This window comes from Anopheles arabiensis, chromosome 3, assembly GCF_016920715.1.
Source record: "Anopheles arabiensis isolate DONGOLA chromosome 3, AaraD3, whole genome shotgun sequence".
NCBI lineage: Eukaryota > Metazoa > Arthropoda > Insecta > Diptera > Culicidae > Anopheles > Anopheles arabiensis.
The window spans coordinates 83,984,493-84,008,414 of record NC_053518.1 but is presented as its reverse complement, the minus strand read 5'-3'; the positions used below and the strand labels follow the sequence as shown (position 1 = coordinate 84,008,414).

General features: G+C 45.3%; 1 protein-coding gene across 2 annotated transcripts in view; it reads left to right on the top strand.

The window, feature by feature from the left end:
• LOC120903766 (protein cortex) overlaps positions 1 to 10,334 on the top strand; it is a 39,001-nt gene extending 28,667 nt beyond the window's left edge. Inside the window, exons 2-6 of one of the 2 annotated variants that reach the window (XM_040313372.1) lie at positions 6,638 to 6,769; positions 6,861 to 7,707; positions 7,806 to 7,955; positions 9,358 to 9,477; positions 9,562 to 10,334. In XM_040313372.1, the coding sequence (XP_040169306.1) occupies positions 6,638 to 6,769; positions 6,861 to 7,707; positions 7,806 to 7,955; positions 9,358 to 9,477; positions 9,562 to 9,806 (1,494 nt within the window). In that variant the 3' untranslated portion in view covers positions 9,807 to 10,334. Of the gene's footprint in view, positions 1 to 6,637; positions 6,770 to 6,857; positions 7,708 to 7,805; positions 7,956 to 9,357; positions 9,478 to 9,561 lie in introns of both variants that reach the window. The other variant, XM_040313370.1, reaches the window with a different exon arrangement.
• Positions 10,335 to 23,922: the final 13,588 nt, after the last annotated feature.

Here is a 23,922-nt window from a genome sequence, read left to right as displayed (position 1 = left end):
CTGCAAGGAAAACTGTTACCACCCTGGGGGCAAAAGTTTGATTGATGAGACTCGTTTCAAGCCGATCGTCAAACGGAAACAAAATTCAATTAAACAACCATTTTGATCACTGACAACAAAAGGCGCAGCACACCGTTTGCCTGCGTATCACTTTCATGCCAATAATTCCAAAGAAAAATACCTCTTGCATACTAAAGCTTACCAAAAGATAAAAAGGCACCAAGAAGTAAAGTTGGCAAGGAGTATCATTAAAAAATGGCACAATTCGGAACGATTGTGATTGATTGAGTAGGTGATTTCGACGGCAGGCGGTTGGCTGCCACTTGGGCTGTGGTGAAATTATACACCAACTCTTATCATCTCTGCTCAATCTCAGCTACTGGGCATTTTGCTTTATAGCTGCAGGGGTATTAACAGGGAGTAGAAAAGAAGAAAAAAGCCCCAAACTGCATCCGGCTGCCGCTCCATGCGTTCATTATCGTACCCATAAAAGGTGCAGATCGAATGGCGCTGAACGGTGCGCTGAAAGGAAACAACTTAATGTGGCCCGATGATCGGTTTTCGGGGATTCGATTTATGTATGCGGAGCAGTGTTCGCTGATTTGGCCGTGCATGCTGATTGCGCAAATCATGCCGCAGTGTGCAGTGGCAGTCAATAATTATAATTAACCGAAATGTGCCACCAAAATTAACACATTTCGGCATCGTTTCGGCGATCGATTGGAGGAAATCCTTTCTACTTGGACGATTGTAACTGAAATTGGCAAACAGCCCTTTGGGCAAGAAGTTTAATTTGAGTTGATTCTTACTGCTCCGAGCAATGCAAGAGTGAGTGGTGGGAAGTAAAAAACTAAAAGCAAGTGAATTGCTTTATACAGTTCACATACACATCTTTAAATCTTCCCACGTAGCGCATTATAAAACACTGATTACACCTCGTACCGATAATCACACCTCAACGGGGCAGATTATATCCTTGACTCTGCAGCCTCTTGCAAAGCTTATGACCCAGCAATCACTGGCACGGTATGCTTTCTGGCTTTAATTAAAAGCATACACCAATCGTCATAAACGTCTGCCTCATCGGGATGCGATGGACGGCCCTTCGATCTCATCCCCAGCCGCGGTTTGCAACTGCCGGGGAATGTTTTAATGATGGGCAAAATGAGGAGTAAATATCCACACGGACAAACAGACAGACAGGCTGAGAGGCCCGCGAGTGCTGCATTGGGTCGTGATTGTGCAGTCTAATAACTTAATTACAGACGAATGAATTCATCCCATTTAATGCGTCAGTCATCCGAGTGAGATGCCATCCTATCCATGGGATCGTCTTCTTATTAAAGACTCCCAAGAGTCCTCAACTACCTACAGAATTATGCGTTTTTTTGGTCACACAATACTGACCACAGACAACCGTTTCCCGCCTTGGAAATGGAACAGGTTTTGTGGTGTCCCGTTGTGGGGAGACGAGTGCGTAATTGGTGTCGGAAATGGAACCACAACCTCCACGGCCGTAATCGATGCTCATACATTTATATGAGCGCTGATGATTGTTTGCGGTAAATCGTGCATTTAACAAAAACATTAACGCCTTCTCACACAGCCACCGGACCACCTAATGGTACTCGCAAAGCTCGGACAATACTGGAGAGCGCTGTGTGAGGTGGAAAACTGTACCAGTTGAACGGGTAATTGCTGTAGAACAGGAAATCGGACCATCCTGTTAATTGGTCCGGTAAAACAACCAATGCACTCTTTCTCCCCTGGGTGACACTCTTCTTCCTTTACTCTGAATTAATTCAACAATGTACCTTTAACGGAGAGTATGGTCACGGAATGCCAGCATCGATCTTTATGATATCGATATTCTCTTTTGCTTCTGCTGTACCACTGCGACTAAATGGAATCTACTTTTCTTTATTTCTGATGATGATGGATCTTCCCCATTGTTGTTATGTTACTCCCGCTCGCCTTCCTCTTCGCTGATCATGACTTTAATTAAAGGTTGTGAAGTTATGCTCGGGCGAAATAATTAGTCGCTTTTAACATTAACGCTCCTCTCCTTGCTGGCTCGGCGTGTCAAGTCGGTCAACGAGGTTTGATTTCTAAAGCATAACAAAATGCTCTCCTGCGCTACCGACCTCGATCGAAAAAAGCATCGTTTTCATCATCATCTCCGGCCAGCCCGGAGAGAGAGTGCTGATGCCATTTTTATCAGCTCACGTTTATCATTCGAAAGTGATCGTCGGAGTTGCTTCGACACTACCCAGGGGCTATTTGAAGGGCTCGTTCGTGCCTTCTCCGGGCACTGTCTAGTAGAGAGCTTAGGTTGAGAAAAAATCGCGCGCACAACCCAGTAGGTTGGTTGATAGAAGGGGTTGTTATTAAAATTCAATTTAAAAGCAGTTCCGCAAGGCACTTTAGCACATGGCATTTGCACGCCCGGGGTCGCCCATAGTCGATGGGCTGGGACATTGGACACCCCTACATTCCATACACTGCTGGAATAGAGGGGAAACGGTTGAGTAGGTTGAAGCAGAGCTTGTGACGCTTGTAAAAGTTATTATTATCATTCGCAAAAATGTTAATCAATGGCCTGGGGAATGATAACAAATGCTCCGATCGTTGCTTTTGATCATGGAGAAAACACAGAATTCTTGTCTAAAAAGGGTCTTTGGTCCTGCAGAGGTAACAGATTTAATCCAACTGATCCAATTTACGGGTGAAACGTGTGTCTAATAAGCTCAGAAAATAGCCATCCACCCGCTTAAAGAAACGTCCAATTTCATGCCCAAGCATAGCCGACACAAATTTTCGATTCATTTTCTGCTCAAAATCCAATGGTCAAACACGCCTTTCAATATTTCATTCAACATGATCGGCCACTTCGTCTAAAACGAGTTTTTTTGTTTCGTTGTCCGCTACTGCATATACAGGTAGACATCATTTCACTCTTATGATCTCGTTTTGGACAGCGTAAAAAGGGGAGAGAAAGAAAAAGACACCAATGGGAGGGGGAGGTGAAGAATCTATCATCCCGTTTGGTGCCATGTTTGAATAGGCAGTTCATCATACCGTTCGGCGAGGGAGTCAGGGCGGAGAGGAGTGGCAGGCATTCGGTAGATTGATAGGCCCTGTCTGCTGGAGTTAATATTCGGGTTCACCTCATCAACTGGACAAAGGGTCCTACTATTGTGAACGAACGGTGGCAGCTTGCGCTGAAGCCGCCGCTGTATTCAGCCATGGACAGTGTTCGATTTTAGGAGCTGGCTTCTGGACAAGCGGAACTGACAGGGCGTCAGGTTCAGACGCTTCCAGCAAGACTGGTGTCGTGTAAAATTTATGCTAATCATGGAAATCTTGAACAGTTTAACCGAGGATTAAAAAAAAAATACTCACCATGAAACTAGATGAAGCTACGACCCGTAGCTTTTGTAAAGACTGTCTTCAACATTGGAGTTTTGTTTTCTGAGTTAATTTTGAAGGAGCTCTTAAATCACATTTTTGCATAAGTATTACCAGCACAGTTATTATTTTCTGTTTTATAATTTTTCACAAAACCACTTGAAGAAGGATATTGATAGAATAGTTTGGCTGAAGTTCACTAAATGAAGAAGTGGATTTCATAAAATAATAATATCACTTTCACAGATTCAACTAAACTTGTCTCAAATCGTGTTTTCTAATAAGTTAAACCACTTTTATAACTCTTCAAAGGAAAGTGTGGCCCAATTACCTCCAACCTTTTCCTCTTTTCATAATAGGAAAATTTCCGTTCGCTTTAAACACTTCGACAATTGCCAACGCTTGCAGTCACTCGTTTCCTGCCAACTTCCTCTCGGGCAACTTCCTTTTCCCAGCAACGGAACGCACCGTGTTTCATCACTCACAACATCACTGTGCGCCTCACTTTAACAGCTTAATCATTACATCCAAGCTGCACCGGAGCAGCAAACGGCACTGATCGAACAAGAAAGAAAAAAGAGTCGCGCTAGGTGAAAGGCGTCACACGTCCGGTTCGGGGCGCGTCATGTAAGCCTGGGACCGCTCGACCGCTTTCATCAAACACTGCATATTCACTGAACTGCATCGCGTCCGTCAGATGCACCGTATGCTCTGGTTACATACTGTTTTTTCTGGGTTAACTGCTGCTGCTTTCCTGCATGTGATCGCCACGATCATCGAACCACACCGCTCGGGATGCAGGGGACAAACTGCAGCAGTCGGCAATGCTTCCACTTGCACGAATGGTTCAATTGTTCGCGTTTAAACTAGGACCTCGGTTCGGCTCACGATCGGGCTTGATCTCGTTTGTCTAGCGCTTTTCTCGAGGCACGGCAAGACACGGGAAGCAAGGCACCTAGACAGTTCGGGGTTGCTGTTTTGCTGGCTCTTCGTCTTTCGCCTGCTCTAGTTCTCTCTGTACGCGGGGAAACGGTTAATCTAGTCTCAGTGTCTCTCTCTGCTTTCCTTCAATCTAGGAGCTTTTTGTACGCCGTCCAATACAGCCTCCCAAGAGCCACAGAGAGAGAGTGCATTAGAACTAGGTAGGAGATCAAATGGTAACAACAACCCCACCGCGAACCTTAGGAGCCTTTGAGACAGTTTGCTCGCTGCTCTCCAGCCTTACTAGTAAAGGCAATAGGAGCAAAACATAGATAATCCTCTCTGTAGAGTCGATTCGAGTAGACCCACCAGTGCTCGTGTTTCTCTTCATGTTTCCAAAACACAATTCAAGTCTCTCCTGCATCCCAGCAGCATCCAGCGTGTGGCCTGTCGCACGTGTTGGCCCGCCTCAGAGACCCGTTGGTTTTGCCTTGTTCGCGTCAATGAACGCGCGCGACGCTCGAACGACCTCCAGAATTGCTCATCAGCTGACCGTGCTGGTGCTGCTTCGGAGGGGGGAGTTTCCAGGCGCGGTCGGCACCAAGGCACATCTCGGCACGCGTGTGCTGCCCTCGCCCATTCGGTGCACGCGCCATTGCTGCGTTTGGCTGAACGGCGGGTGCTGCTTCGTTCGAGGGGAAAACTTGCGTCGGAAGAGCGAGCACGTAAAGAGCGTTGGCGCACAAGTGCGCTCACCGGTAAGCCCGTGCTCGGATCGGGTCGCACCGAAACGGTAGACGCTGCTGTAGTGGGGTTCGTCGCTTGCAGTTTCAACGAAAGACTTCAATCGCTGGAATGGCTTGGTAGGGCAATGACGCTGAAGTTGTCGTTTTTTTCTCGCTATTGACGTGTTTCAGATTGTTTGTTTGCTTGCAATTAGCGCCATACATGTATAATTTAATATTATCAATGTTTGTAATGATTAGAAAAGATTAATTTTATATTTGATTATTATTTGAAATTAATTGTAGGATTGCTTGACCCTGCGAATTAAATCATTTGTCAACATTTTTTTTGACCCTTTCTAAGCTTTAGTGGGTTTGTAGTATATTTCATAATTTTATTTCTATTTCATTTTGGATAGCTTAACCCTGCGAATTCAATCGTTTTCAACCATACTTTTGTTCTGTTTTTGCCCATTCCTTCCATTGGTTTTTTTAGCAATAATTATTTATGTTAATTGTGTGGTTCTTTTAGTTTAGAGTTTTTCTTTGAATGATTTACACGCATCAAACGCTTTGTTTTAACCAGTATTGTGTATGTTTATAAATTCTCGGTAGTTTGGAATAGCAAAGAAAAAAAACTTCAACTTGTTTGGATTTGTTATTTTGTTATGTCTTGGGAGAGACTAGCTTGAACAACATTTTCTAATAATTGTGGAACGAATGGCATAGCTGAAGCTTTAGGTTTTTGGCATATATTTCATCTAAATTGTTACAGTTTGTGATAAATTTCAATTGTGTTTTGGCATAACCGTTTCTTCAAATAACCTAATTAATACTTTAATTAAAAAAAGTATCTAACTACACATAAATTGTATGTTTACACAGCTGTTACATAGTTCTTAATACATATGCATTTCGTTCAATAATTAAATCAACTTTGACAAGCATTTTAACACATTCTTGCCAGCCTGTTCGTATTGCCAAGCTGAGCCAGAACAGCAAAATCACTCCAAAAACCACTCATGATTTCGCAACCTGTTAAGCGAGAAACGGTGTACGGCGTGTTATCAATTCCCCCCTGCCCGGTGCGGTCTCTCGCTCCGCCGGACTGCCATAAATTACGCCGAAAGCACGACAAAACATAGGCCGTGGCACGTGCCCATGAGCCCACCCTCGCCCCGGCGCGCAGCATTGCGCTTCAAAGAAAAAGCGCCGATGGGCAGAGTGTGTCTGGATCAGGAAGAGTTGCGCAGAACGTGTGCGCTACACTTGTGTGTCGCCCTGCTGGAAGCATAATTTATGAGGCCACGCTTGCCACTTTGGACACGAAGCCATCGCGGTTCCCAATTCCATCACGCATGGCCCGGCCCGACCGCGTGCGGTTTTTCAGGTGCATTGAAAAGGCTAATGGTATCGGACGGCTTTTGCTGGAGTTGCCCCACGAGCATGACACGCACACGCCGGCTAAAGCCATTACCATTTGAGAGACTCGAGCCCCAACGATATTGCACACCGAAAAGGTGTACTTACGTCTGCTTGGTATTCGAGTTGTGATAGCGTGAATGTTCTTACTTCTTCCACAGCTTCAACAGCCGGCGAACTTTTTGCCCAATTCCTACGGTGATCGATTTATTCCCCGTCGATACGCACTGTCCCGATCGAGCCGGTTCAAGGCGGAAAGCATGCCGGAACAGAAAACGGATCCAATGGTGATGGTACGTCGATTGAAACATTTTAACGTATATAATACAAAAAACAAAACAGAACGACTACACCCACATAAAAAAAAACGATTCGTTTCAGAAGGAGATGCCTGGCTACTGGCGTACCCATCACTATTCGAGCGTGCTGAAAAGCCAGCTCGGGCTGGTCTCGACGCACGATAAGATACTGTCCTTCCGGGATAGCACCAGCCGGCAGGTTTGCAAACGGCTCGCCAACAAGCGCCCGCTAGAGTGCATCGTCCGCCCCACGTACAGTAACCAGCAGAAGCTGGACTGGAGCTGCCATCCGCGCACCAAACCGATCGGGTTCATCGAAGCCGTGCACGATCTGCCCAACATCAAGACGTACTATCACAAAATCATCGACTGGTCCGCGGCCGGGCAGATTGCGGCAATCTTCAGCAAAAAGCTCGTCATCTGGACACCCAACACGGACGAGATCATTGGGCTGGGGGCCCAGTACGCGACGTCGATCGCGTTCGAGCCGGCGGGCACCCGGCTGGCCATGGGCATTTTTATGATGAACCGACCGTGGCTGAACATCTTCGACGACCCGGCCAGGCCGCAGTCGGAGCGGCACGGCTCGCTCAAGATGCTCGACCCGCTGGACCACCCGATCAGCTGTCTGACCTGGGACGGTAGCGGACTGTACGTGCTGTGCGGGTTTGGCAATGGTCAGATTTCGATCGTGCGCATCCGGCCGGCGGCCAACATTAACCAGTGCGAAAGCAAGTACTGCGTGCACAAGGGTTCGATCATCGCGATCAAGTTCTCGTGCGGGTGCCGGTACATGGCGACCGCGGACGATCTCGGCCAGCTGTACCTGTGGCACTGGAGCGCCGGCAACCTAACGCCCATTACGAACTGGGACAGCTCGATGTGCGCCTTCTTCGACTGGCATCCGTGGCGCGAGGATGAGATTGTGATCGGTGAGTGTGGTTGGGCTGGTTGATATGGGCCGAACGCAAATGGCCGCACACACACACACACACACACACTTACAAAACAGGATGTTTAATTTTATTAGCCGACAGCGAACCGATCCTGATCGCACTGTACCACGTCCCGAGCCGCCAGGTGCTGTCGTACTATCAACGGCGCGAGAGTGATTGTATCTTGACAACGCTTTCGTTCAACAAGCTTTCCGGCGAGCTGGTCGTGTGCTACTCCTTCACGGGTAAGTAGTAATTAAACGTCATTACGCGATTAATCGTTCGCGGTTGGTAGATTGTTGCGCGGGGCAGATGCATCTGCGTGCGCGACATGTGGGCTGTACGTCGATGAGGTGTCGGGCGCGAGAATGGTTTGGTTGAAACTGTTAGGACACGGTAGGTTAGATTTATCATTGATGGTGTTTCTATCGAGACACACAGTTTGGTGTTGAACGAAATGGTCATAATCGCAGAAATGATCTGAACATGTACGATCAAGTGTTGTTGTTGTAGTTGGATGTTTTCACCAATGATTTTTACCATTTTTTATTGAAACTGTACTGAAGTATCTTGGCATTTGATAAAGCATAAAAAAATAATTTAAAATAATTTTGCAACCTGCTGATCTAAGCCATTCTGAGATTTTGATGTGCAAGATAGAGTGAGCATATTGTCTATATTTTACACATTTTTACAGATTGCCTATTGGTTGGTTGCGTTGATTTCATTTTAGCTTTTTGATCACACTTCAATACAAATGTTATCAACATCGACCTATCATAAGAACTACACTTGAAAATAATTTTACAAAAAGTTTTTGTGTATTTAAGCCTTAATCATTTATTATAGCAACCTTTCGTACCAAGGCAACATTGTAACAGACTGTAGAACCTGTAGAGAACTATACGATAAATGATCTTAAAAATGTGTTTAAATGTAAGGAAGCAAACATAAAAGACGCTTACAATTGTGTAAACAACTTAAAACATTAATATTGAATGGATTACAAGCTCTTTGCCCATTTGCAACTTTGTAACAAACCATCGGAATTTCCCTGCCAATGAATATACAGTCTCCTGTTAGGAAATATTGAAAGTCTATGAGCTTTAGTGTTAACAACTCGGGCTCCTGCTACGATCGAGAGTCCATATTTCACTTGATACAAACTCAAATTTGTCTACTGATCCCTTTCTCGCTTACATTCACCCAAGCTCATTCCACTTTCTGCTCCCTATGTAATAAAACTAATAATCATGATCAAGTGCTCCACAAAGCTATCGGCTACAGTCTGCTCAAGCATGTGCCCTCTCTTATAATTATTGATATTGCTACCTTCCAACCACCGTCCCATAAGATCCCTTCCTTCCCTGTGGCCATTACGATTGGTTTAGCGCTACACACCCAGCGCCAGCGGTTGTGTCCTCCACATCGGTTCGATCAATGAGCATGGGTAAACCACGGCAAGAACGCGAAACGGGAAGCAATTTCGCTCCGGCCAACATAGTTTTTAATGATACAAATTTAATAAAGCAGCAAACGGTGCAGGAGCAAAGGGCATCGATGTAATGCCGTTTGCTGAGTCGGATTAAATTGAATCCCCATTTCTTTTGCTTCTTGTTGTTTTCTCTGTTCTACCTCCAACCATAGATCTCAGCAAACCACCCGAAATACTTGTTCTCGCGTCGATGGATCGCGTGGTGGATGTGATGCGCAATCACGATGACTGCATCGTACACCTCCTGTGGAGTCCGGATGGAAAGCAACTGGGTTGGTTTTGAGTTGTTCTAGATCCATGGCCTCCATTCGGAAGTATCTATTAATCCTTATTCTTGCGTGTTTTCTCTCTTTTAGCAAGTGTAGGGTATGATGAAACGCTCACGATTTGGAACTTCTTCGGTACCTCACCCACAAACGAATGCAAGAAGAGGAAGCTGCAATGCGAACCGCCGGTCAGTAGCGGTAGCTCACGGACCGATGGAAGAGCGTGTGGGAATGCTGGCAGTTCCTGGGACGCATCTCGCATCCCGTGCAACCGTAACAAAGAAGCCACCTATCGTGATCTGGCCTCGAGTTTTCTTTTCAAGGCAATGCGCTGATGCTGCTGTTCTTCAGAATGCCCAGCCCGTAGAGTCTAACAGGAAAAGCAAAGGTACAGAAGTCCCCTTGATGGAGTCAACTTGCATCGAATGCGAGTAGGTAATTAAATTAGAGACATAAATAATTGCAAATGGGAGGAAGGAAATGAAGACAAGTTTTTTCCACCTACGCTCCGGAGAAGATGAGGCAAGATAGGGGACACATTCGGACTGAGTTTGTTTACAGGCTGCTGAGCGGCCTTTCGATAACACAGCAGAGCAGATAGACTGCAAACGTTGTATAGGCATAGGTCCGGTATTATAGTCGTAATGTTCCAGTTTGTTTATTTATTTTATATTTAAAGTTCATTGTAAAGTTCATAAACCATCAAGAAGTTTGTTAAACCATTTTACCGAGGCCTTCGTGCTTTATACTCATCAACTCTGATCATAAGACTAGTTCTTTATTATTTGATTTGTCTGGCGCAACTACCACAAGCCTATTAAAACATTGTTAGCAACAAGTGACCTTTTGTGTTGAAAAAAATAGTCCCGAACAACCGTGTAATATTTTCATACATACTGAACATGTTGTCGTTTCGCATCCACTGCTGTGCGGTCGTGCAACGGCCTGAGTGGGATAAAACCTCGCACTCGGAACCACGAAGGTGCAGCATGTTAAGCTGCTGGCAAACGTATTTTGTACACCTGACAGCACCATGCCAAGCGGATCTGCCACCGTGCACACTCCCCCAGCCATGGTGTCCGTATAATCAATTAGTAAAACTTCTACTCCCGTAACCTGTCAACTTTAATCCAAACTCTACATACTCATATTTGTGAGGGACTTTTTCGCACAATGTCACCGTGAACAGCAAACGGTAGGACATGTCTTTTCATTTGTTGATTTGTGTATTTGTCATTAAGTGTCTTGCACCGGTTTGCTGAGTTGTTGAGGTTAAACAATATTTGGTATATTTTGTAGCATTTTTATCGTTTGGTTTATAGGCATGTACAGATATTGAGAACGTAGGTAGCTCACGTGACCTGAGCGGTCGTTCAGGAGCATAAAAAATGAGTTTTTCTTACAGGTAGGGAGAGCCTATGTTCCCGCGAATCTCAAGAGTTTACCCGATTACAAATCATAACATCCTATTGTATAATGGTGAATCAAGTATCATAGCAAGATCCCTGACTGATGACAAGCGAGACAACTTGTGTCTGAATGTAATTGAGCTATATTTATCCACACAGTGGCCTAGTTGGTTTGCCAATATGATTTAACATGATTTGATCGAATTTATTGATACGAACATCAAGTTCAACTGCGGTTGAACAGTTGTGACAGATTTTTTAGAGTTCTTAGACTAATTACAATTTCTATTACCAAAACAAAGTGACTTTAAAGTTTGTATGAATATTTATTTTTATACTATTATACTATTCCGCAGGAGTCAATATATGGATCAAATACAATTAAATGCTTATCATATACATTCTATTAGGCTCCTTTTTGTTGCGATACCTTACACACCTGTAAGGTATTTTATTGTATTTTGTATTTTATTTTGTGTTTTTATTGAGTGACTAAAATGTTCACTACTTGTCGCAGTGTGCGCCTGTTCCTCCAGAGCCTTAGTTTGTTACTGACGCTGGTAGCGCACTCTGGAACCGATGCGATTAGGCAAAGTGAAAGCTTGCTTTATGGCGGTTAGACAGGGCAAAATTGTAGCTTCACGGTGTGGTTAAGCCGGGAGCTTAGTTTGATTTTCTGCGATATGGTAGCCATTGGATGGGATGGGCATGGTCCATTCCAGCACTGTGTTGCCTGCCCTGTCTCATTATCATGGTACGGTTCCATGTAAATGGCATCGTGATTGTATTGCAGGATAGAAAATGTTGTACATTAAGGAGTGTTTTGCATGTAGGATACTTATATTGCAAGTGTTTTTTTTTTATTGAAGCAATATGACTTCAGGATAACATCAGACGATTGGAGCCTCGTCTCTCGTTTCGATGGTTTCTAAAATAATAATTAAGAAGGTACAATTACCTTCCTGTCAACCGGATCGTCTCGCTAATCAGTCGATTCTATCCGCTTAGTACTCTTTTGCGGGTGCGTGCCACTGTACCATAATGATGCGTTCGGAATGCTCGATCCCTCCCGAATCGACGGTAATGATCTGGATAGAAGACTCTCTGCGCTCGTCACGCCACGCCATTTATTAGTGTGCTGAAATGTGGCTTTCCGATCGCAAAACAGGTTCTTCGTTCGCCATCCCGGGACGAACCAACCTTAAGATGCACCCCGCGTTTATCTTTGTTCTGCGATCTTTTATGATAACCTCTACCGCCGGTTCTGGCTTCAGCACGACAAAGCGTACCGGTGGTACGTGGTGGCGGGCTTTTCGGCTTGCGTTCGATTCCTGTAATTGCCCGACTCCCTGCTAGTGACGATCTTTGACGACCGGCCGTGATGCGTTCGATGCGGCGTGGTGGAGATGCTTGTGGCGATCTCTCGTGACTGAAATTTCATCTTGATTGATTTAGATTGAGCCATCACGAGCCCTCGATGAAAGTGAGGCCGTAAATCTTGACAAACGCTGACCGACCGGTGGGTTGGTTGAAAGGGGCTAGGTGATGTCACGTCATTTCAGTGCCCCAATTAATTCAAAACGTTTTGTAGCGTGCTCAAGAAAGCGAAGGATGCACCTGAAATGGTACAAAGCGAAAGATATCTCAATAGTAGCACTAGCTTTCGGATAGGTTCTGTTCACCTGTCCGGGCACGGTATTGCAGGTCACGATATTGACCCTGTGGAACGATTCCAACTTATGCAATGCACGATCTAGCTAGAGGAGGCAGCGTTTTGAAAAGAAATGCAATATTCACTCACCGAGTTTTCCTCTCATTAAACGTAATAGTAATACCCCGAAGGTGCAGGCGTGTAGGACAGGATTGAGGCGAGATCATTCCATTTAACCTGTCCGCACACGATGGCTTTTGGCAGGCAATTCAATTACAGGCAACTGTAGCACACTTCTTTTTTACTGTTATTACACTTAATGCAAACCAGGCAATATTGAAACAACAAAAAAAAAAAAAAACGCCACAGAAAATCGTGCATTTAATCGTGCTCGATCGGTTAAACCAATTTTTCCAATCGATAACAAAACTTAACCCACCTTGCAGTGCGGGCTGTGTGAAGGATCTTTCATTACGCTTATCTGACCTACAGCATTAACAGGCAACATTAACCATTCACGCGCGTAATGAAATGATGCCCATCCATCTTCGCGCTATTTTCCAGGACGCACACAGCTAATGCTTCCGCACAAATTGAAATCAGATCTCGAGCAACCGATGAAGCACCGTATCGTAGAATGTCTGTGGAGTTGTGGGCTGTTGTACAAGCTTGCCTCTCCCAGTGAGGTTCGACCCCGGGTGCACAACACTTGACGTGATCACGATGTAGTTTTCAAATTATCAACACCTTTTCGCGCGGTGTCGTGACTGGACTTCCAGACCACTGGTCGCGGCGCAAAGTTGCTTATGCATATCCGTAAATATTGTGTTAACACCGGTAGCGGTTGGAAGGAGGCATGCCACACGAATCATGCCACCGATGGACCACTGGACTCAACGCTAGGCAAGGCTGAGAAGTTGAATAAAAACTCATCTCCCGATTAAGATGGTGGAAAAGCGGATCCCACACTTGGGAATGATTGAATTGACAAGACTCCTCCAGCAGCAAGGAGTGAGAAGTTAAACGTGTGTCAGCATTGGAAATTGAATCGAAAGTCAAACCATCCCTCACGGCAAGTGCTTTTCAAGCAATAGGGCGATAAAAAGGCGTACACCAGAAGCGCATCAACGATGGGTGGGAGAGGGCTTAAAATTAGAGCATCTCAAGTCGATGGCCTTCCAACGCTACTTAACAGGTTGTCAGATTGAGCGTCCTGCATCGGAAACGGGCTGTAAAACCAGCTGACTCATTGGAAGCAAACTCTCGAACGCGCGAACAACGTGTACCTCTTTCGTTCACCGAGGCTCGAGAGGTTCATTATGGTTTATTGGCATGTTGCGGCCCTTCTTTGGAGTGGCGTAATTAATTTAGCGCAAATCACTTGTCATGTCACGATCGTCAGGATCAGCCATGTCATCCGCGGACAGACGGACTCGTCAGTCAGTACGGTTGGGGAACTTCCCTTTTATCGGATATCGGGTTTCATGTTGCGTTGCGTCCCTTGAACGAACTGGTCTCTAGAGGGATCGAGTTGAAATGGTGGAAATAGGTTATAATTTGTTGCCTTGTAAAGATTATGCGTTTTTGGGCCGTTTTGCAATTAAACACTACTTTCGCGGAGTTGTTAGTTAATTGTCAATCACTAATTGTCCCTTAGATGGTAGCAAAACAATTCAAGGTAGCTAAATTGAACATTTGACTCTGTTTGGAATGTAGATAGCGTAAACAACTGTTCCATAGTTGAAGGAATGTCACTCATACTGGAAGAAATATGAAGAAATAGGAAATACTCCATCAACAAACACAGCTTACAGGACTTAAAAGCATGATATGCTGCCTGTTTGATGGTTAGTCCACTTCAGGATCTTGTTGCGTGTTCGCATCGAGCTATTGAAACTAACTAAAATGTCTTCAGGCATCTATGCCCCATGAGCACATGAGACACAAAACCCCAAACCTCAAGCACCTCACCCATCGATTAGTTCCTCATGCCTCATCGGACACAGCTAGCGATATAAATCTTCGCCCTTTCAACAGTTGAATTCCGCCTGTCGTTCGGCGTGCTCCAAAACATTCCAGGCACGGCGTGAGTGTGTGTGTGCGTTTTGTACGTGCATTTCACGGTGAATGTTTGCTAGGCTTAACAGGCGAAAGGAAGAAGAAATTAGAGAAGAAAACTCTGAAAGAGAGTCAGCACAGCACCGCTAACCAAGACAATTAAGACATCAAATAGTGGTAGAGTTGGGGCAAAGCACCCCCTACGTACATTGCCGACGGGACCGCATCGTGGAGGCATATGGTATGCTTCAGATGAGGGTCGCATGGGTCCTTTTGGCGATCGGCGATCGGAAAGAACACGAAGATCGGTTGGCTTTGATAGTGAGATCCCCTCGCCGGTTTACAAGTCTTGCACGCACGAAATATAGATGTCGATCTCTGCAGATCGATGTGATTGGAAGCCAAACGCGGTTTGAGGAGGGAGATTTCTGGAGGGATTATAATTAATCGATAGTTGAAAGAGATCCAATATCTGTAGCACGCGTGAGATCTTTATTTAGAGCTTCCATGTATCACCACTGCCAACCTCTGGCAGTGGTAATGTTAAATTCAAACGTCAATTGCAATGTGTCTTAAACATATTGTTCCTAACTATCTGCGTACCTACAGATCTCAAGTACATGTACGTCAGACCGCTGGACCACAAACTGGACCTCAAATCCAGAAAGGTGTGGAAAATGTTGCAAACCCCTTGTGGGCCACTGTGGGCGTTAATGGTTTCACATAGCATCAGACACTGCGGGGTTTGCGTTTGTGCCGGAATCAAAATACAGCAACATTGTTGTGGGCCAGTTCGGTGTACATGCTCAAACACACAGACATGTTTTATTTCTCTTCTTGCATCGTTCGCTTCCCGTTTGCGCGCATGTCTCACATCATAACAAGAGATTATCATGCTGTCATATCATAGTCATAAGTAGCGCGATAATTGCGGCCTGCTATTGCGGTTATGAAAATAAACTCCCAAAGGCCTCCAGTTAGGTTGTCACAAAAGCTTCTCCAAGGGTGACCATTTACACCGTCACGGGACGGCGGGAAATAGTGCCCAAGGGTGTGTTGGATGGAGGTTTAGCCTTGCCTGCACTATTTGCAACACATTGTACAGACTCGCGGTTTCCGAGCATGTGTCTTGTGTGGACGACATTAGATTGTGTCACCTTGGGAATGTTTGCAGTGTGAGCGCGCTTAACAAGAGGAAGATTTATTTTCCCTGCAAATCAGTGTAACATCTCCGGAATGGGCCATAAAAATGTTACTTAGTGTAGAACCGGCACATAGTAATGAGGGTGACAGTCTCGTACTCTACTCACGCCTCATGATGAAGGGTATTCAATTACGTTACGATCTGATCGGGATGATTGATCCACACGAGAGCTTGATGATTGATTGAGATGCTTGATCCGTCCAGTGAACTTCTCGTACGGAAGCTTTCCCTCTCACGGATGATTAACGTGTTTGATGTTTTTGTCACCACCTACTCTTCTGTCCTCTCTTCCATCTCACCGAACACAGATGCACTCCCTCATCGACACGAATTGTTGCAATTGATTCTGAGTTTTGTCTCAAGTTGATCGTTTCGCTTCCTACGCCTCGTCACCCACCTCCTTCATCCGCCCTAATGGAACTTGATGTCTCTGTTCACGTACACTCAATGTACGCGATACAGGCTCTACTGGAGATCGTCTGCTAATGGAGCTCGAGGTAGATCTCCTCACCTTTCCGCTTTTCCTCGTCCTGCTGGGCAAATATTTTATCAACGGAACGATTTTTATTGCTTGATCCTCGGTTGCCGTTTTTCGTTTGGCTCGATCATTCCCCATTGAGCGTGGATTTTCGCGTCTTTTTCCAACGGACGGACGAGCGTCCATAAATCTTGTACAAACCTTGCGCACACGTTCCTCACCACACTCCACAGAAACAGCGATTGAGATCGCTCACACACACACGGAGGAGAGAAGGAATTTCCATTTCCCAACCTGTGCGTTTGGAGCTCGAGGTCGCTCTAGGAATGTACCAGTGCGCTTCTCGCCCTCCCCCATCTATCGCTCCGTGGCGGAGAGAAATATTACAAAAGTAGTAGAATTGGACCATAAATAACACTTAACTTTAATACGGTGCAACTGATGCGGTGCAGCATACGGGTACGGCCAATAAATCATGCATTATATTAATGTGCATTTTCTTTTTCACTTAATTGTGGATATTATCGGGATATTACTTCCTAGCGCTTCAGGTGGGAGAGCAGACGGTTTCACTGGAACCCGGCAGAGCTGTTGGTGTGTTCCGGCAATAAGTCCTTTGATGTCTGGAGTGTGTCGCAGTGCATGGAGCGTGCTTGGTTTAGTCGGTAGATCCACCATAATCACGTATCAGCGATTTGGGGACATATTATTGTGGATGTCTAGGGGTGGCGTTTGAAAATAAAGACACATTGGACGTAAAAAATGGCCTCCACCAGGTACACATTGTGACTGGAGTTGTCCGGAATGTAGCACCACAAAGTACAACTGGGTTGTAGCAAGGTGCATAACAGGCTTCTAGGATTGATTGGATTGGACGTGAGGAGACAATCTTGGAGCTTCAAGAGATCATGCGATAATTATCACTTCTTCAGGTCGTAAGGATCGCAGGCAATGGCTATGGAATGTTTAGGCAATGTGTCATTAAATAATTAACACGTTATTACCTTAAACGGACAAATAGTTTTGCAGATCACCAAAGGTTTTAATTTCCCACGACGATCATTTGTTGCGTTGCGCGAGAGCAAAACAATACGTGCAGGAATGCAGCCCGCTACAACAAACTATGCAGTAGAATCCTTGTGATGTGATATTCGTGGCACGTACGCGATCGGCAATCCAACATCATGCTGATAGGTTGGATCGAAGGTTATTGATCAAAGCTTCTCCGGTGTAACACATTCTTTGCCTGCTAAATGGCAAATCAAATATGACAAACTGTGAGAAAAGCGGCAACAGCTGCAACTTTGTACCACTGATTTGCCTCAACACCCCAAGGCTATAGGCCGCTTTGGCAAACTCGATATTAAATTCATCAATATCTGCCAGAAGCGTACCCAGCGCGTTGGTTCCGGAAAGGAGAGTTTTAGTGTTCCAGTTGACCGAACCTGTGTCTTTGCTGCCCGTAAGTAACCAGCGGACGCACGGCAAATTAAAACTGCAAACGCAAAGGCTCACATGGCGGCTGCTCAAACGCGCGTCACACCGTGTCACCGTGTGTTTAATTAAAACTTGTTCGCTACACTGTTGCAGCGTGGTGCGTTTTATGTAGCCGGTTGATTGCGTTAATCATCGTCGGGCCGCTCGGCAGCGGCTACATTCGGCGTACGGCGCATCAGGCAGGCGCAAAGCATCATCGACAGCCAGCTTTCATCCGCTAAACCTGCCCCGAGGGGGAAGAAGTAGAGCGAACCCGAGCTATTGATTTTCACCACCTCCTCTCGGCCGGTGTTGTCGTTTGGTTTCCCCATAAGCATCGGTTGAGAAAATCTGCACAAGCGAATCGGGGTCCCCGGTCGGTTGCCGTGATCGGACCATCGAATAATCAGCACTATTGATTAATAATGACAATTAAACCACTATCCCTTAGGGTTCGGCACTGCGCTCGATCTGCCTGATGCCATTACAAATCGAAACACCCCGATTTTCTACCCTTTTTGTTCTGCAGACAACCGCTCCCTGGCAATCCCCTTGAGGGGATCTGCACACTCGCTCGGATGGTGCTCGGTGCTGACCATCGCCACTGCCAAATGACTTAAACGCTTTTTTCTCCTCCGCTGCCCTTCGGTGCGGCCATTTTTCAGCAAAATATCGACAGTTGCGCGAAACCTTTCGTTTGCGAAACTTCTTCCCTCGCTCGAAAATAGCCCCTTCGGGGGGGTTTGATCCCTTCGTGTGTCGCGTAAAAAAAGGCCACGTTTGGCAGCCAGCTCTGCTGCTGCTGCTGCTGCCGTGGAAGCTGTCGTTGCAATTAGTAAGGATTAAAACCCCGGAAGGGAGAGAGCTGCAGTGGGGGAAGAAGTGGACGTTAAAAAAAGCAATCTGTAGCTAACAATAAAACGGTCCTTTTCAAAACTGGCGGCGGCATCGTTCGGCTCGATCGAAGATATCGGGCATTAGCTCACCGACGCCGAGCAAGAAGAAGCTTACTTCTTGGCCAAGCTCTTCTGCAGCTTCGAGCTCGATCGCGCATTGATTTTATCGGTGCCGGGAGGCTTGTCTCTAAACAACCTGATCCACGCCAGGCCGATGTTGCTCTCGGTTATGAGTTTGCACACTCCACCCACTCCAAACCCGACCCTCTTGAGCATCGTCAGCGCTGCAAGTAGAGCGCGGCAAGGCTAAAGCAAAAAAAAAGGCAAGATTGCTGAAACGGAAATCAATATGCCAGCAGCAGCCAATAACAATGAGTATAAAGGGTACGCTAATTGAAGTGCAGAAGTTGCAGCAGGGTGCTTTAATTTGTGCAACATGCAATTAAATGTAGCGCGTGACAATTGTATGGCTTGTGTCGATGACTCTGTCACGACGGCGGAACAAATCGACGTGGAACGGCAATAACGGGCGGCTGCAAGTGGCAATGTTTTGCCAGACATTAAAGCGTGTTGAACAATTAATGTCAGCTGGCGTAGTGAGAGAGAGAGAGAAAGATTTTGTAATTGATTTTGCGGTAAAAGAAAACATTTAGTAGTTCTTGTAGGACGAAGATGCTCTGTCCTGTGTAATTTCAAGAAACAGAATGAACCACATCAGATAAGGAAGATAGTTTTGGCTCGAAAGCACAACTATCGCACCACATACAACGCGAATGTCAATGATATCTTTCCCGTGCTTCAACTTATCAGGTGCTTTGAGTGCTCTGTAAAGTGCATCCTTGCTTCAGTTGACTGTTTCTCCAGTATTTCTCCGGCAGTGGGGTCGTCAATCAACAGGTACGAAGCGTCGACAGAAATGATTTGATTGGTGCGAGACGTATTTAAAACCAAATTAATCCCGTGAAAGTAAACGATGATAAACGCCACGGAGCACGGCTGCCGGGAACACGGCATAACTAGCGTAACGCGACGCCGCCCAAGCTCATTATACCGGAGCCCTCTCCGTTCTACCCTCCGGGCGGTCTTCCCATGCCAAAGTGTCTCACGTAAGCACGCCACACTCGCAGCAAAACGATTCAATCAATCTCGCGCGAAGCCCCACTTGCACGGCGGTTTGATTAGCCGCCACCGATCCAGTTTTAACTGCCATAACCACCCAAAACACAAAACCACTGCTCCACTGCTTCCTGCTTTCCCGGAACCCGCACGCCAGCCGCTCGGTGTATTAACGAAGCGCAAAATATCTCGCAGGGAATTTGTTTCACGGTGTCCCGATCCCGACACCCCGATACCGTGGCGGTTGCGCGTTGCGTGGCGTGCGAAGTACAATTATTATTTTCCCATTTTCAACGGATTGCTGGACCAACCGCGGCATCAGTGAAAATCGGTGTCCGCCTCAAGGGAGAGCACATTTAGCTGCGGCTCGTGGGGAGCTCAGGTGGGCGAGAGCCTCTGGGCGAGACTTGTAGAAGGCTGCAGAGGCAGGACTTCCCTTGAGGGGCGAAATGTTTGGTTTGGTGTGTCTGGTGCGAAGCGGTGTAAAAAGGTGGCTTGCCGTATAGATCGCTAATCAAGTGCGAATTGGACTGACGGCTTGACAAATTACAATCGAGCGCTAAAAGGGACGCAAAGCCTTGATTGCGTTTGGGTGTTTCGGGATTAAACGGATGATCGAGCATGGAGGGGAATGGAATGAGTTGTTTTTTTGTTGTTGCAGATTGTTACAAGCACTTCTAAAGAAAAATAGTTTCAAGATGCCTTCTCATTAGCGCTATTTTGCGTATTGGCGTAGGTGCAAGTCTACGTTATTCATACTTTTCGAAGATCTACGCACAAATGTTAATATTTAGAATCTAGTTTCAAATTGTTATTTCAAGAATAATTTCTTCCACTCAGTTATACGTAGGTAACATAATTAGACATGCGCGGGCCAGTTAGCTTCTTTAATACTGAGAATAATTATCAGCAAATAGATCGTTGAAAAGTCTTGTAGAGTTGTCTTTATCTTAGATTTAGGCTTTATTCTATAAGTTATTTCTGGGGCGATTTCACGCTGTCTCATCTGTTCAAGGATAAACCAGTTATAATGCATTGAATCGGTCCTCAATACCAATCTTGAACTTTATGTGTTTATGTATATTGGCTAGACAACTCGACTTACCTTTAGGCCCTTATATGCCACTAGACTTGGTCCTGGTCTCGCTTCTGATAGTAGTCTTTACCTTATAAATCATGTTTTAGGATCAGCTGTATGCTCCAATTCTTGATATTTAATCTCTAAATATTCTTATAACCAGAATGAAGACATCTGTAACCCATCTAGAAGTCATGTCTCGTGTCATAATTTTCTAATTTTGAAATAGATAGTAACTTTCTCATTGTATCCTTGAATTATTGTATTCTTTGTGGATTATTTGTTATAAAAAGGCCATCATATTTGACATCTAGCTCAAATCGAGATATCTTGAGGCATAACTCATGCATTTTTGGATGAACAATTTTACTTTGATGTTCATTTTCTCAACTCAACTCTAAGTCTGGTGATCTCCTATTTAAAAATTTAGTGTATTGATTTCAGATGTTATTACGCTGTACCAAAAACACCATACAGGCTATTTTCAATATCATAATTCAAGTTAACATTATCAATTTCATTACAGATCACAATAAAGACCAATCATTGTGAGGAATTCAATGTTTGGAGTATATATAATTGCTATAAAAACGTTTTCCATTAGCTGAAATCTCACAAATCTCACATCTCTTCCGTACAAGCATTCTTGAAGAAGAGCACCAGGCAACCTGAAATGAATTAAATTTGTAAGAGTGCTTGTTTTAATTTAAATTAAAGATTTATTAACCACATATAAGAACATTATAGATGCAACCGGTTTTTGCAGTCATGTCCATACACAGATGCCATGTTTACTCAAAGGTTGCTTTACGCCTGGAACTTAGCTACAACGTCCGCGCAATGATGTACAATGCAGTTATGAATGAAACCGACTTCTGTCCTCTCACTACTCCTACTTACCTCGCTGCTAAATGGCGTGACACAGCTCATTTTGACATGACCATCGCAAGGGCCGAACGTTGTGCCACTTACTACTGCACAAATAACGTTCACCGAACTGAAAGGTGGATGCAAAGGATCGAGCCCCACATTACGATGAACAAGTTTTATGAACCACCAAACAGCTGTTTTATCGGGCTATCAATAATATTTCTCCTTCCGCCCTCACATTTTTCTTTCATTTCTCGCGTAACGAGTGAGAACTTAATCCACCGTTTCGCTTCCCGCTTACCCTGGCGCTGGCGTTGTTACAATGTTGCAATGTTTGGACCAGCGGTGCATACTTGATGTACGATCGAATTCGTTTCTGCTACGGTTGTTCCATCATGTGTGTGTGTGTGTGTATGTGTGTTTGTTCGGTTGCTCCCGCTGCCTTCGAATTGGATATTTATTGCCTTTTTATCTCGATGATCCACGTCCTCCGCCCGGTACACAGTGGTTTCACAGCGAGCCTTTACCGTTCAGCGCAACTCATCTACTCTACAAGATTCATGGTTTGAGCTGGCAGGCGCGCTAATCTTGTCTGGAAGGATAAAAGAAAACAGTTCGAAAAACGGTCCTGAACTATCTGGCTTACTTAGCGTAAACTCGCCTCCAGTCTAGACGGTACAGCCAATCCGTTACGTTTAATGTGGCTCATCAACCCATTGACACCGAACAAAACGAAGCAGCACTGTGGACGCTCTCCGGATGGGCATTTTTACGACCAATTTATGGTGTGCTAAGGTGTGAAGTGGTTGATCGGTTCGGAACTTGCGAACTGGAAAGCATCATCACCGTAAAACTACCACTCTATAAATTTCCATCTCATTTCGATGGCACGCAGTCGGGGCCTGGCATGGCACGGACCGTCATTTGAATCAACTGGTCGTAAAAGGTTAGGGATAGAAAACACCTTTATTGCTTCCCGGGTTTACTAGCTGCAGTTGGGTGATTTAAGATGGCCAGTGGGGATGGTTCGAATGTTTTGCAATGGAATGCGACTATCTTGCAACCTCAATTGGCGCAACAGTGAAGGGAATCTAAGCAGGTGCACTCTTATTTGGATATTGTAGCAAATTAGTTTCTTGTAATTGCAATTTCAATCATTGGAAATAGAACCTACTTTATTCCCATTTCAGTACGCTGTAATAGATTTGAAATTTCAATAACTTATCTCTACTAACTCTCTAACTAACGAACGCTCTTACAAAAATGACCCTCACTGTATTAGAAGTGGAAGAATTTCGGTTTACTGATCTTGAAAACGTTGAGAAGGAACCACAGCATTGGTGATTTGTTGATCGATGACGTGACAACACCACAGCGCACGCGCTCACCCGCCATCGGCTCGCTGAAGGTTTGAACAATTACACTATCATAAATATTCATTGCTGTCGTTTAATTGAATTCGGGACATAAAAATCGCTTTGCATAATTTATTGCACGTCATGCGGCAAACATACGGGCGCACGAGCCACCCAGGGAGGGCACACCGCACAGGCGAAAGGGTGTTTTGTCTTTCGTTCAGAGTTCGGGGTGTTCTTTCTCTCCGTTACCGATCCTTGCACCCCCAACCCTTGATCAATCTTCTGCACCTTGTCCTTTCGGTCTGGGCCCACAGCACATGGCATCTCTCTTTAGCAGGTCTTCCAAGTACAAAACATGACCATCGGTACGCTGCTTCTGGCTGTCCCGGCGAAAAAAAAAAAACCATTCTGCCATTGCACCATAAAGTGCACGACACTGCGCTGGGGCCCGCTCGCTTTTAAACTGTGGGGTGTGTCGCTCGCTAAAGCTTCACCAGCAAAAAACTCAAAAAAAAAAAAAAACGACCATGCGCGCGCTTCGAAACAAAGCGTTAAATTATGCTGAACGTGTAATTTATGTGCTCACCGGACCGTTTTAGGATTAATGTCAAAAGTCTCATAATTTGGTGTTTTAAAGTCGTTATCCTCGGTGTGCGAAGGTGCACCGGGAGGGCGGCATTTCTAAGTGCATGTTCTTAAATTGGAGTGTATTTTTCAAACAACACCCATCGAATGGGATTAAAATTGTAGCAGACAGTTACTGCACGGGCCGGTACAGTAACGCCACAGTGTGACACCGGTTTCCTCCGGGGCTTCCAATCTCGGCACGGTCGGCATGTAGGGTCTGTGTTTCACTC